Source organism: Syngnathoides biaculeatus, chromosome 5 (genome assembly GCF_019802595.1).
Source record: "Syngnathoides biaculeatus isolate LvHL_M chromosome 5, ASM1980259v1, whole genome shotgun sequence".
NCBI classification, from domain to species: domain Eukaryota; kingdom Metazoa; phylum Chordata; class Actinopteri; order Syngnathiformes; family Syngnathidae; genus Syngnathoides; species Syngnathoides biaculeatus.
The window spans coordinates 30,466,861-30,481,893 of record NC_084644.1 but is presented as its reverse complement, the minus strand read 5'-3'; the positions used below and the strand labels follow the sequence as shown (position 1 = coordinate 30,481,893).

The following is a 15,033-nucleotide window of genomic DNA, read 5'->3' as shown; positions in this document are numbered from 1 at the left end:
TTTAAGACGACCACAACTCTTGCTCGAGGTGGCTGTCACTTTTTAAAAATGTTTTATATTTATGTATTTTATATTTTACCAGGCTTGAAAACACAATTGGCAAAGGTGAATTAATCAATAGGCAGATATTTTTGATGCCGGAATGTCAAGCTCTCATGCAGTATATGAATACTTTGATTCAGGTTGCAACTGCATCTGCCATTGCAAAGCTGACAATAACTAAATAATAAAATAAATGACAAATACTGAAGCCATAATTTATTAACGATTATGGTCCTCACAATTTAGAATGTATGGAAATTCTGGCAAATTTGGTCTAATTCTTCTGGAAGTATCACAAAACCCCTTAACTTTCACAACAAGGGTTCCATAAAAATTAGTTGTTTGTTCCACACTGGTCTGTACTTGCATGCAAACTTTTAATGTGTCAATGAATTTGAAAGTCCACCGTGAGTCCTTCACTCATCCACACCTGTCCGTTGCTTCTCTTGGAACCATATTGAGCTAGCAAAACATGAAACAAAAAGTGAAAAACATAGAAAAGGCACAGAATAAGGCCGTAAGTAAAGTGGCAACCAACCGTAACGCTGGATGGGCTACGGGGGGATTTACGGCCCCACAATGAGTGCACTGCCCATCACAAAAGGGATAAATGACAATTTCACCCTCTGGAACAAGTTTTGATCTGTGGTTTGTAAATTGCGTAGTTGTAGTAGTAGTTGTTGTTTATGAAATCGGGGTTTCGATTTATGTATAATTTAAAGTCCAGATATTTCAGCTAAAAGCTTCTCCACCCGCAGGTGCTACAATGAGTGCAGAGAGGGTCAATGCAGTGGCAGCCCACGCTTCGAATGTGAATGCTCTTTGGGTTGGACCTCTGACCCTGCCACTCTTGTTCTGAGTGGCGTCGAATGTGATGTGGACTGCGGGTGCAACTTCCACTCCACCTGCATTACTGCGCCAGGGATCTGTGATGAATGCCAAGGTGGAACCTCAACGGATGATATTTCCTTTCATTGAAATTTATTGATCTGAAAACCTTCTTGGCTTCTCTTTTCAGACTGGACGACAGGGCCCCACTGTGAGCACTGCCGCCCGGGGAGCTATGGCTCGGCCCTGGCCGGTGGTGGTGGTTGTGTACAATGTGAATGTAATGGCCATGGGGACCCACTGCGAGGATACTGCCACAACCAGACGGGCCAGTGCTACTGCACACATAACACCCAGGGCCCACACTGTGAGTCCTGCCTACTTGGATACTACGGTGACCCCAGGTAAGTGCACAATTTACAAATACAGTAACATATTTTTACAGTATTGTGGTTCAGAGGATGCATTCCAGACCCATCCACAATGCATGAAAATCTGCAATATTAAGGGAACAATAAAAATAGAATTTACCCTGTCACTTATACTCCTCTTGCATGCTTTGAAGCTAAAACTCTCTAAATATGTTTCACCAAGTATGGATGCATTGATTTACCTAAGATTATATTTAATATACATGGGAAGAAACAGGCGACAGAGAAGCTGATCTGCTAACCAGGCGCAACCATGATGGACCTTTCCGACTGGCGATCTTCAGCTCCGCCCCCTTTAGCTACAGTTGCCAGGCCCCACAATCTTCCGAAATGGTGACTGAACATAATGGGTTTGAACTGGAACCTCTATCACCTATTCTAGATAAAATTGGGGTATGTTTTTTGCCAAATGCGTCAGACTTGTCCAAGAGAGTTCTCCAGAGAGGTCTCAACTATTTCACATAAGGTTTTGTACACGGAATTAAGATGTTGGACAGAGCAGGACACAACGTCAGAGTTACAGCGAAACGTTGTCGATCGATGCAAAAACATCTGTGACATCTCACAAACTTCATATTGAAATTCAACAGGATAAAATTGTGGAATCGTACTGCGCATGTAATTTAGCGTGAGTACTTGGAAAATCACGAGTAATATCATTGTAGTGTTTATAAGTGAGTGGGTGTATTCATTTGACTTGGCTCATAATGGAAGTGCTATGTCTTAAAAGTCCGATGCGGCACAAATAGGCAAATAGACATTTCTCTTGACATCACGCATTTCGTATCACTAACCCGACTCTTTTGCATAAAAAATTACACACTTCATTCAGCAGGACAGTGATACACTAACAAACTGGAAGTTCTAATGCAATGTATAAAGCACTGATAATAATTCAGTCAAACAGAGAAGATACTTCGCCCTCACTTACCTTCGAACATACAGCCTTGTGTTTGTTGATATTGTCCACACTGAGTTGTACAGACGCTCTTCCGCAAGCCTTAATCCATCGTAGACACTTCCCCAACTGTGTTTTAGGCTTTGGAAAATGAATCAACCGGGCCCCTTGTAATCTAGTAGGATATCTTTCATCATAATTGCACATTCCCCAAGCGCATCTAAGGACTATTTTGGTCATAACATTAACTTTACCAAGCGCACGCGATCGATAACCAGTGTTGCTTGTGGGACATGACGACAAGAGGGGCCGGTCAAGCCAGGAGTTAAGACAATGGGGCTATCTGATTGACTATTATTGTACGAGTGATTGACAGGTCGGAAAGGTCCATTGCGTAGACTGATTTTGTTTTTTTAAACATTGTGTCAGAAAGGCATGTCCAAACCAGCACAGACAGCAATTCCAATCTACAACAGGCCAAATAAGAGGTAGCGAGGCAAACTTTTTGTCTTGTCAGTCATGCAATTTTGGAGCTTCTTGCGGCCAGTCACAAGAATAGGTTATACCATATTACTCTGCATTTCCATGTAAATTATTTCAACACATTGTGATAATTGGTGGTGACCACTCCCAGACTTTTTTTTTTCTAGCGTTCTGTCCCAAGTTTTACATTCAGTTACACAGGATAGGCACATGCATCCATTATTTATTATTAAATCAAGCTCTTCGTATCTAGGGCTCATACCACCTAAGTACCTCACTTTTAAAATCACTGCCACACAAAACTGGCGTAAAGGAGCACTATTGTAAAGCAGTAAAAAAGCAGTAGTGCTAAATGTGGGCTCAATATGTGACAAGCTTGAGGAGATGCTCCCTGTTCTTATTTGAAGACAAACTATTTTTAAGCGGGACATTTTCATCTTTCTTCAGCTGCATGATGATAGTAAATCATAATGCTGTCTGTACTGACATGATTGTTCCCTCCTTTAGCAACAACGGAACATGCTATCGCCAGTGCCAGGGGCGCTCTGTGCTGCTCTCCTCTAGCTCCTCTTCTCCTTCTGTACCTCTCTCATCATCCCTGGGCTGGCGGAGTGGCACAGAAGGAAACGGTGGACTCTCCCATTGCCTGTGGGTCCTTTCAGTGACTGAGAGCCTGGCGCCCTGTCTCCCGGGACAGCCGTGTCCACCCGTTGCCCTCACGCTGCATCCGGACTCCCGTACTCATTGTAAAGTGAGTTAACATGTTATCTCTTCTGTCTTTGTGGAAACACTGCGTTGAACTCCCATCATTCAGATTCTTGCTTGATACTGGCATATTTACAAACCTAGCAGCTCATTGTTGGGGCGCTTATTAAGTACTGTATTTTCCACACTATAAGGCGCACCTAATAGCCTTTAATTTTCTCAAAAGATGACAGTGCGCCTTATATATGGATCAATATTGAGGCTTTAGCGCAGCCCATCTAATTGATGCATAATGTAACCCCAACCTCAACTGTAGCATCTATTTTATGCGCCTTATAATGCGCCTTATATCTGAAAAAAAGTTTTAAAATGGGCCAGTCATTGAGGGTGCACCTTATAATGCGGTCCGCCTTATAGTGTGGAAAATGCGGTAAATTAGTCCAACTGTTATGTCAGTCGGGCGAAATTGCAGAACATCTCGCTCAGAAACATACTAACAATCGTGCCAGCTATCTATTCACATAAAACAATTATGAAGTAAATATTCCACAACGTCTACCTTGAGAAATTTCTTTATCACATAAAATTAATTAATACTTGTATTTGTTTTGCAGAGCTCATACGTGTATGTTTTTGACGGCCTTCCTCGTCTCCTTGGCAACGGAGTTGTACATTCGGACAACAACCTAATCGGTGCATTCTGCGGCACAACACGGACACAGCCTATTACTGTCGAAGCAACCTCAGGTATCCCGTACCACCATATCATCTACCATCATTTAAAATCATCTGAACAGATTACGTGACCCATTCCGCTTTCCCCGTTTCCCGTCCACCAGGTGTGATTTCCGTCTACTTTGAGGCCAATGTGTCATCGAACAAACCACAAGGCTTCAATGCATCTTTCTGGGTGCGGCGGTGTCGCCACAGTTCTGACGAGGGTGACGACGGGTCACTCCCATGTCCTGGTGGCGCGCAGTGCCAGCGAGGGATTTGCCAGTGCCCTCTAGGTTATGGAGGCCCCCACTGCGACCGGCCTGTGTGTCCCCACGACTGTGGCATTGCAGAGGGACGAGGAGCTTGTAATATAGTACGTGTGATGACCATCATTTCAGTTTCATTGCAATGAGTGGTACACTCACCTGACTTTGGTGCAGACAGTGTGGGTTCAGTACCCTCTCAGTGACCATTTCGATATGTTCCATGCGAATGACTGGGGACCAGTTGAGGGTATAATCTGCCTTTCCCCTGAAATGGGCTGGGATAGTTTCCAGCACTTCCACTACCCTTGTGAGGATAAGTGGCTTGGAAAATGGATGGATGGATGCATTGATTGGTCGCGGTCTTGTGGTTAGTTCTGAGTTTGTATGTCTGAATCCCGGCTTCGTGCTTCCTGTGTGCATTTTGTATGTTCACCCACTGCTAGCATGGACTTTCGCTTTGTACTCTCTTCCTTGCACGTTCCAGTCTTGTATAAACTATGCGAAAGTGATACTTGGGTAAAACCAAAAGTATTGTAACAGAAAATTATTTTGGTAGATGTTTTTCACATTGGAGAATTTTACTTGAGAAACATTCCAGAATTTCCTGTTCTTAGCGTCAGACAGTTTCTGTTATTACATGTAGTTAAGTATTGGAATTAAACGTATTAAAAGAAGAGTGAAGTTAGAATTATTGTTTTTAGTCATCTGCCGTTCAGGCAAGACATTAATGAACTTTTCCAAATTTCATTTAGTGGTAGCAGTTACCAAAGATGGTTTGGGAAAAATGTATTGACGTAAAATTATACATTTTATTAAGGAAATGTAAAGAAGTAAAAGTAGCCTGACATATAAATATTGTTGTAAACTCCAGGTACTTGAAGATTCTGCTGAGGTGCAGAAACTGTTTGTACTCCATTACATTTAAAGACTGCCGAAAACATAATTGTTCAGTTCGTTTAATACCTAATTGTCCATAGGTTAGAGTGAAAGGGTAAATTTGATGTCCCCTACAATTGACTGGAAACCAATCCAGGGTGTACCCTGTCCCTCACCACAAAGTCAGTTGAGTAGGCTTCATTTGGCAGCAGTCTGATGGGTACAAGCACTGGAGAAAATGTGATGGATGGATCAATAGATGGATGTGTTGAGAGGCAATGTCTTATTGTTACATTCTTCTCTTAGACCCTAGGAGTGTGTGTATGTTCAGAGAACTGGGCTGGCTCTGACTGCGCTGACCCTCGGGATTCCAACAACTTGATTTGGGAGACACTTCTGGACACCCAGCTGACAGTGGTACAACATAACTATGACAATATGGCAAAAAAAATAAAATAAAACCCAAAGAGTTGTGGAGCACTGCACATTGTGACACTTTTTTTCCCAACACAGAACCAGGCACACAGGTTCCTCCACAGGATGGGCCACTCTCTGGTGTCTGGACCTCATGGCAACCTTTGGATGTACGGAGGACTCTCTCTTTCAGAGGGCATTCTGGGAAATATTTACCGGTAAGGAGCAATTGCATTATCAATACTGTTGTGTATTAAGTAGGCTTGCGATGACTATCCAATTACTTGGAAATATTCGATCACAAAAAAGGTTGAACCAAAGTCTCTCTGTCAACACTTTGCAAGGATATTATTTTGTTTGTTACTGCAGTCGCACCCACCACTCCAAAATAAAATGTCAACTTGATGGCAACGAGACAGAATGATCCAAGTCCTTGCCCAAAGTTTGGGATCATTTCACACTTAACTCTAAAGTGCAACAGCATGTCTACAAACGCCAACACAAAAGATAACATTGATGTTATTGAATTTACTATACCCTATAATCGCTAGAATGCTATATGTTAAAATATATTGTAATGCCACCACAAATGGTCAAGAATAGATACAGCCGCCGGTGCACTTTGATCCCCTTTATTAAACAACAAGAAAACAAAAACATAATAAGGACATTCATTCACGAGCAGGCGATGGCCACGATTCACACCGAGTGTCTTAACATTCAAAACGACTAATTGGCTAGCCAGTTAACAGCCAGCTAACTCTACACTCTCAATTGCTGACACCCACATCACTCACCAGCCCAGGATATGCCTTTTAAAGACGTTTACACTCAAATTCACAGATACTACAGTAAATTGTTAGGATAGTGACTCCCAGTAAACAAAAATCATACCTGCACCTCACATGTACATACATATCACTGCCGTTGGCTGAAAACCTTTCTCCACATTTGGTCAATTTCATATTTTTTTATGAATTGACACTTTTGGTCAGTGCCCAAGAAGCATAGATGATTTTCTTAAGTGTATGTGATTCCTAGGATGCACATATATGGAAATGAGTCCCAGGCCTGGAACGTCTACCTGTAACTTATACAGTGGTGCCTTGAAATAAGTTTAAATCATTCTTTGACCATGCTTTTCTTTAATGAAAAAAAACCAAAACTTTTATTTCAAAACATATTTGTCCCTAGAATGAATCAGTTCCAATCCCCCAAAAGACACCACACCGCTGCTTTTTTTTAAAATAAGACAGGTTGCAATATATTGTAAAATAAACAGTGTTGCTGCAGTTACCTTGAAAAAGTAATGGTATGGAAGATTCCTTCTGGATATTGTATTCCTCCTGGCGGGTAAGGTCTTCCTAGAGCTACCAGGAACTCTTTGAGGGGGTTGGTTTTTGCTGACGAATGTTGATTGGTTGACAGCCCTTTGTAGACTTTTACTTTTACCATTTACAGAGCCTCCATTGTGTGGCGTTGCGCATTAAAATAAGCAAAACCTCAAAGCTGATGAACCAGTAAAAGAAATGCCTTTAGGATTATCAAACAGAGAAGATTGAAGAATCTAGCAGATACGACAATTTCAATCTGTATATAGAGAATATCCTTCTTTAGTGACAAGAACCCAAGCCCTCACTGTAAGCAATTTTAACCTCATTGACATTTTTACTTTATCAATTGTTCAAAATTAAAATTTTAATTGCCAAAGCTCAATGTATAACTGCAGATTTACTGATGCTATGTTGCTGATGCAAACTGTGCATGTTGTGATAATGACATACGCTGTCTTTCTTTGGGGTAAAAAAAAAAATATATATATATATAGGGTATGAGGTGCTGCATTTTGTTTATACTCCAGTGGTGGAAATACAATTAATTTTCCATACGTATATGATGCCTTTCTTCCTCTTGTTTTAGATATTCTGTATTGGAGCGCCGTTGGACTCAAATGTTGACAAGTTCGCCAGATGAGGGTTCCACACCGGCCCCTCGCTATCACCACGCCGCTGCCCTGCTGAGCAGCCACGAAATGGGAACCAGTCACAGTTGCATGCTGGTGGTGGGTGGAGTCACTCAGCATTCTGTTGCCATGGACGCTTGGAGTCTGAATCTTAGCAGTTTGGTCTGGAGAGAGCACAAGGTAGAGAAACACGCATTATTTGTAGACTCTGCACATTTTGGACCTCAAATTCATTACACTTCCTTTAAATTGCAATGATTAATACACAACTTGAGGGATGGTGTAGTAGAACACACATCTGACATTGGTACAGGCAACGTGGGATCGATTCCTGCTCAGTGATGGTTTCGATGTGTGCCCTGCAACTGACAGGAAACCGGTTCAGGTTGTCGTCCATCTTTCGGCTGAAGTTAGCTGGGTTAGGTGCCAGCATTCCCGCCACCTTTGTGAGGATAAGGGTCTTGGAAAATGGATGGATGGATAATACACAGGTTATCGATTCTGAAATTAATTGATGATTTTGTTTTAGAATAGCTTAATAGTTTAAAGACCTGGTTTACCATAAAATTGTCCGAACATGCAGAATTTCAGCCTCTCAACATTAAACAACAATTATAATAATAAAGTAGTAAATATAAATTGTTATATTTATCCTGATTGTCTTTGTTTCATCAAAAAAGACATTTGAAACCATCTACTTTTACTTGGAAGACAGTCATCAATATTTTTACAGACTGGATGTTACAGACTAAACCAGTGAGTAAATCATAATCAATTTGTGTTTTTCATTATTTCAAATAATGTTCTGTTTTGCAATATAGAAATGAAATTGAATCTGATTGAAAAAAATAATCAGTAGATTTACCAACTATTTAACTAATCGGAATTGCAGCCTTACAATTTCCCCGAACCCCAACCATCTGTCCGTTTTCTTTGCCGCTTATCCTCACAAGGGTTGCGGGTAGTGATAAAGCCTATCCCAGCTGTCAACGGGCGTGAGGCAGGGTACACCCTGAACTGGTTGCCAGTCAATCACAGGGCACATGAAGACAAACAGCTCCACTCACAATCACACCTAAGGGCAATTTAGAGTGTCCAATTAATCAAACCAGAAGCCCCAACCTTTATCCATCATTACAGAGCTCAGTGCTGCCCCCAGTGGCGGGCCACACGCTGACAGTGCGTCGGGACAACTCAGTGCTCTTGATTGGCGGTTACTCCCCAGAGAATGGCTTCAACCATCACTTGCTCGAGTTCAGCCCTCATACTGGAAATTGGACGGTCGTGGCGCACACTGGCACGCCACCAACAGGCTTATACGGCCATTCGGCCGTTTACCACGAGCAGACTGATGCCGTCTACGTGTTTGGAGGTTATCGTTTCCACGTGGAAGCAGTGGAACCGTCAGGCGAGCTTTATAGCCTGTACTACCCGAACTTCACATGGTCTCTCCTGGTACCCTCACAGGGTAATAAGGTAATTAGATCTACCTTCCAAATCTTACAGTGTGAGCAAATTATCCACCATTTAAAGGAGAGATACTGTATTATCCATGCTTGAATGTGGGTCTGGGTCTTTGACCAGACTAGCTGAAGATGTCATGTTGTAGGTGAAGGGAGAATGGTATGTAAATGAGCTAAATTAATCACAATTGTCTCGCTTGCAGACATATTTTCAGAGAGATACATCAGTAAAGGTGTACTTGGTTGTTTTATTTGTAGCTGCGCAGGCTTTCCCTGTTTTTGCACACGTCTTTAAAAAAAAAAAAAAATCACTCATCCATTTCTGCTATTTCACTGATTTTTTTTTTTTTTCTTTTCTGCAGCCCCACTCCCGTTTTTTCCACGCTGCAGCCCTGATGAAAGACACTATGGTCATCGTTGGGGGAAGAACAGAATTGGAGGATTATAGCGACTCGGTCTTCTTGTACCAAATCAACTGTAACACCTGGATCCAACCAGGTAGTCCATCTGGCCCTTCTGTTTCGTCCTTCTTGATTGATTGATTGATTGATTGATTGATTGTTTTGTCTTAACGTATTATCTCTGTTGGCCAGACTCTTCCATCGGCGTTCCGGTCAATCGCTCGGTGTCTCTTGCTATGACAAGCTGGGGCGGCAGCCTCTTCTTGTCAGGGGGCTTCAACGGTGTTACCTTGGGGCGTCTTTTGAACCTAACAGTGCCGGCTGACCCCTGTTCTGTGATGGCCTCGCCGGAAACCTGTAACACCACCACCGGCAGCTGCATTTGGTGCCGAGGGGCCTGCACATCTTCCGATAGTGCTGAACGGTAACAGATTACCCCTGTTTTAATCTTGAGTGTATTTATGACAGCTGGGATTGGCTCCAGCACTCCCACCACGCTTGTGTTAGTATGTAGTTGCCATCGAGCATGATCTCAAATTTCTGCCCACAAGTCAAAGCAAAACCTTGACCACACTATGGCTCGTATCTCAAAAAGTTGCAAGACTGGTCACTCGTATTTTAAGGCACCACTGTGTTATTACATTTTTCCTTATTTGAAAATACATTAATTCCCTTCACCTTTTCTCATAGAATGGGATGTTTCACTGGTCAGTCACCCTGTTCGCCAACCCCTCGTCAGCCAGATCAGTGCCGTAGGCTTAAGACGTGCAGCGAATGCCTCGCCCGACACCCCAAGACATTCTCCGGTCCATCGCAGGTTGTTCCAACCGATTAGCGTAACTCCTATCAACATGACTCCTCTGTGATAAATCTTTGTGTTTTTATTTTGCAGCCCGCTTTCCAGTGCAAGTGGTGCACCAACTGCCCCGAGGGAGCTTGCATCAGCAGCGCAGTGAGCTGCACGTCTGAACACGACTGTCGAATCAACCAGCGTGAGATCTTCCTCTCCAGCAATTGCACGGAAACCAGCTGCGAGGCTTCTGACTGCCCTAAGTGCACGGCGTCTGGCAAATGCATGTGGACTCGGCAGTTCAAACGCACGGGTAATGCGCCTTTTTTTCTGCACAAAAATCTGATTTTAAAATATTTCCCTGGTTTCACTTGTAGAGTGTCTCTGAGTTCCTAGAAAGCCACAAAGTCACAGCCATGTTGTTTGTGAAAGACGCAAACCCGTGTTAATCAAATTAATTTGTGGCCTTGCCATAATTATAATTGTTTGTGTGTAGCCATTAAAATAGCATTGTCTTTTCCTTTTTTTGACCAGGCGAGACACGGCGCATCCTGAGCGTCAACCCCACCTACGACTGGACATGCTTCAGCTATGCCCTGCTCAATGTCTCGCCAATGCAGGTGGAATCCTCACCGCCGCTGCCATGCCCTCCGCCCTGCCACACCCTCCTCAACTGCAGCCTCTGTTTAAGTTCCAGAGGCTCTGATGGGGGCTGGCAACACTGTGTGTGGAGCATGGCTCTACAGCAGGTAAGATGGATGCATTGAAAGTCTACTATGGGTGTCCATCCATCTGTTTCCATAATCCTTATCCTCACTAGGGTCGCGGGAGTGCTGGAGCCTATCCCATCCGACTGAGCGAGAGGCGGGGTACACCCTGAAATGGTTGCCAGTCAATCGCAGGCTCCACATAGACAAATATTCATAGTTACAATCATACCTACGGGCAATTTAGAATCTTCAATAAGTCTTGTGAGGATAAGTGACTTGGAAAATGGATGGATGGATGGATGGATGGATGGATGGATGGATGGATGGATGGATGGATGGATGGATGGATGGATGGATGAATGGAAAGGACTTAGTTGAGCATGATTGTTTTGGGAATGTGTGAAGAAACTGGAGAAAACCAGGCAATGGGAGAACATGCAAACTCCACACAGGTGAAGCTGGATTAGAAACTAGGTCCCCAGAACTGTGAGGCACATGTGCTGATCTGTCATCCACTGTGCCGTTGTACTATGGGTGTATCCGTGTTGAAAAGGAAGACAAAAACAAAGCCCATTTTTTACTTCTTGTAAAATCCACTTTTTTGTTGGCAAATTTAGTACTAGAAACTATTTTACGTTGCTTGCAGAATCTACTTTTTGTACCCCGCCCCCCAATGTTGCCATTTTGACTTGGATGAGGTTGACCCAACAATTTTCAACTTCAAGATGTAATACAAGAAGCCAGGGTTTACCAAAGTTTACCATACGTCATGTGAAACGAGACACCTCATGGAAGCTACCCAGATCTTATTTGGTGCTTATTTTTGCCGCCCCTCTATCTTGCTTTTCTGTGTACACAGCAATTTTTCGCATTCTGAAATTTTAACAGAGGTCCATATTCAATTAGCCTCTGAAAGGTAACATTTTCCATCTCAGTGTTGTGTACCAACAGCACAAATAGGGAATGAGCCGAACGTGCAGTTTTCTGCCTTCTGAGGTAGTAACCCCTCTTACAATGCCTGAAGAACCCAGCACCCCCAACCTTTTTTCCCACTATTTACCCACCCAGTTCCTGTGTCGTTCGGCTTAAAACTGGCACTGAATGTGAGGAAAACTCAAGGTGACATCTTTCCACCTTATGCGGTACACTCAGAAACCAGTTTTACCATGTAAAAGCTGGCATTTCTCCACCTTTTCCAACCAAAAACTGAGGCAGGATGTCACTTTTGTGTAATGTAACGCAGAAGTTATGACACTTCTCCCACTTTCTTGAAAGCTGAACCTAACAGAGGGACGTCAGTGCCTCTACTTTAGAAAAGCACAAAATCAAAATCTGGCCTTCTTGTGGTCCTGTTTAAAAGGAAAAGGCAGCTCAATCTTTTTAATACTTACTCTTTCTTTTGTTACCCTACCTGCAGTGCATGAGTCCGTCGTTTGTGCCACTGCGATGTGAAGCGGGCCAGTGCGGTCGTCTTCTCTCCGCCGACGACTCCTGCTCTCCCCAATGTTCCCAGCTCACCCAGTGCTCCCATTGCATCGCCAGGCCTCAGTGCGGCTGGTGTGCCACGCAGGGAGGAAATGGGGTGGGATACTGCCTTCAAGGGGGACTTGATGGTGAGAAGAGTTTGACATTAGATGGCCTTTTCACAAATGTTGTTAGTCCCAGCTCTAACCACTTTGTCCTCCTCACAGGTGTGAGTGAGGGCGTGTGTCCGCTCAGAAACAGCAGCTGGTCCTTCCTGCACTGTCCAGAGGAGGATGAGTGCGCCAATGGCCATCACCACTGCAACACCACCCAGGACTGCCATGATCTTCCTCAAGGATACCACTGCACTTGTAAACAGGGATACATTCTCAGCAGGTGAGGTCACTGCTCACCTTATTAAAAAGGCCAAGTGTAGCAATGCAATTGATCCTTTTAAATTCTTTTAGGGGGCTGGGTCAAAAAAAGTTACCATGGTTCAAATAAAGGCCCTCCAAATTATGAACATCTGTTTTCTGAGCAGCCTGCAGCACAAACTAAAATTGAGATATGACTTGTTTTTTTGGAACCAGTATTAATATCAAACCTATGAACTAAAAGGAAACGTGTGTTGACCTAACCCATTTTTCTTTTATCTCTTGTCCAGTGTGAGTGCTCAGTGTGAGCCGGTGTGCGCACAGGGCTGTGTGAACGGGACGTGCGTTTCCCCTGGCGTGTGCCGCTGTCACTTTGGCTTCGTGGGGGACAACTGCTCCTCCCAATGCAGCTGCAATAAGCATAGCAACTGTGCTAGCGTTGCTAAACCTGACATTTGCCTCGAATGCCACAACAACACCATCGTAAGCGGTCATGACATGCCCGACACGGAATTGTTGGGTCTTTTCCTATTTTTTTTCTCCCTTTTCACTTTCTTGTGATTGCAGGGGAAGCATTGCGAGAAGTGCAAGCCGCTATTCGTGGGCTCAGCCAAAGGCGGTGGCACCTGTCGGTCCTGCAGGGAGTTTTGCCGGGGGAACAGCGCTTTGTGTTTATCCCGCGATGAACACAAGAAAGCCCAGGAGAACCCGCGCCGCTTTCCCCTGGAGGCCAACAGTGTGAGTACCGAGACTCAATGCCACAGGTGGGCGAGTTAGGCTTAAGTTCACAATATCAGCCATTAACGACTTGCTTGACTTTTGAAAGACTCTCAAATCATTGAACTTGTATTCATGATCCTTACCGCAACTTAAATTTGAAGTACATGAACTACAAGGCTTGGCTATTTACATAGGACAGTTTGCAAGACGGTTTGCCATTTGTTATGTTTTTAAGCAAAATGCTATGTTTAGTCCTGTGCACACAAATCTCACAACCCACTGGTATGATATGATTTGTCAATCCATTTGACAATTAGTGGTGAGATTTCTGCCACAGTAGCCTGGGATGTGCTTGACACTAAAAGATGGAAACCTGAGACTGACGTATGACTTGCTTACATATGATGTACTCCTACCTCTGGTTACCGCAGGCTAGTTTCTTATTCCCCATTGGGTCTCAAAGATCTGCCCCTCTTAACAGATCCACAACTGGGTATCTGAGGGCCCCACCGAAGAGAATGCCGTGTGTGTGAGCTGCCAAAACAACAGCGTCGGTGACAAGTGTGAGAGCTGCCTCAGTGGCTACTTCCTGCTGCAGGGAAAGTGTGAGAAGTGAGTGGCAGCCATTTTTTATTGTGATTAACAGACGTTAAGCAAAGTGAGTAAAAATTCTAGGGTTCCTTGATTTATGATGTTACAAACTTCTTTTTTTTTTTCCTATGGAGTTCAAGGAACTAATTTGTGCAGCGGTGCGAGAATATGTGGTGCCGCAGCATGGTCACGGTCTGACTTATGATTATTCATTTGATTAATTCATATTCATGTCTTTTTAAAGTAGTTTTGATATTATATTATACTATTTTTATTATTATTATATATTGTAATATATATATATATTACTAACATTTTTCATTGATGACAAATCGCTTTTTAAGGCTTTATAACAATTTAATATTTAATAAATCTTAATTATCAGTGTATGATGCCCATATGTGTTCTGGTGGAGCAAGGTGGTAGATAAAGTTCCCATAACTAAAGTCGTGTACTTGGGACACTGAACTCCTGCCATATTGGGTTTTTTAAGTGATACTTTTGAATGGGTTTTTACAGTTTGCTTACTGTCATACCCACACATGTGGGAAAGGAGAGCAACAGTCGTAGACAATGTTTGCGGACTTGTTGCACACCCTCAGCGCAGAGGAAAGCAGATCCAGCGCAGTGAACTACGGCCTGTCGTCGTATTTTTTTTGTTTGTTTGTTTTTAAACACGGCACCACACTGCCTCTCACAGAGAGCTGGTGCTCGGCCACACCGGGCCACACACTCTACTTCCTAGTTTACCTGACACCGCCACCCTCCGTTTTAAAGGGGTACACTCATAATTACAAACACCGGGGTATGTGAATACTAGAAGAAAAAGTGGTGAAACTGGACTAGATTTTCTCTTTTTGAGTAAAAAAAGGTCTGGTCTGAAGCCAAAGTAGAAAG

The 15,033-nt window shown here is 43.3% G+C and overlaps 1 protein-coding gene across 2 annotated transcripts in view; it reads left to right on the top strand.

The window, feature by feature from the left end:
- The window catches only part of megf8 (multiple EGF-like-domains 8), a 48,808-nt gene that overhangs the window by 28,472 nt on the left and 5,303 nt on the right, over positions 1-15,033 (top strand). For both annotated transcript variants that reach the window (XM_061818741.1, XM_061818740.1), the window contains exons 23-41: positions 801-985; positions 1,061-1,274; positions 3,190-3,433; positions 4,002-4,134; positions 4,227-4,477; positions 5,553-5,663; positions 5,760-5,878; positions 7,581-7,803; positions 8,764-9,099; positions 9,449-9,584; positions 9,680-9,911; positions 10,178-10,304; positions 10,380-10,590; positions 10,812-11,026; positions 12,405-12,600; positions 12,679-12,847; positions 13,116-13,308; positions 13,393-13,563; positions 14,027-14,157. In XM_061818741.1, the coding sequence (XP_061674725.1) occupies positions 801-985; positions 1,061-1,274; positions 3,190-3,433; positions 4,002-4,134; positions 4,227-4,477; positions 5,553-5,663; positions 5,760-5,878; positions 7,581-7,803; positions 8,764-9,099; positions 9,449-9,584; positions 9,680-9,911; positions 10,178-10,304; positions 10,380-10,590; positions 10,812-11,026; positions 12,405-12,600; positions 12,679-12,847; positions 13,116-13,308; positions 13,393-13,563; positions 14,027-14,157 (3,597 nt within the window). The remainder of the gene's footprint in view (positions 1-800; positions 986-1,060; positions 1,275-3,189; positions 3,434-4,001; positions 4,135-4,226; positions 4,478-5,552; positions 5,664-5,759; positions 5,879-7,580; positions 7,804-8,763; positions 9,100-9,448; positions 9,585-9,679; positions 9,912-10,177; positions 10,305-10,379; positions 10,591-10,811; positions 11,027-12,404; positions 12,601-12,678; positions 12,848-13,115; positions 13,309-13,392; positions 13,564-14,026; positions 14,158-15,033) is intronic.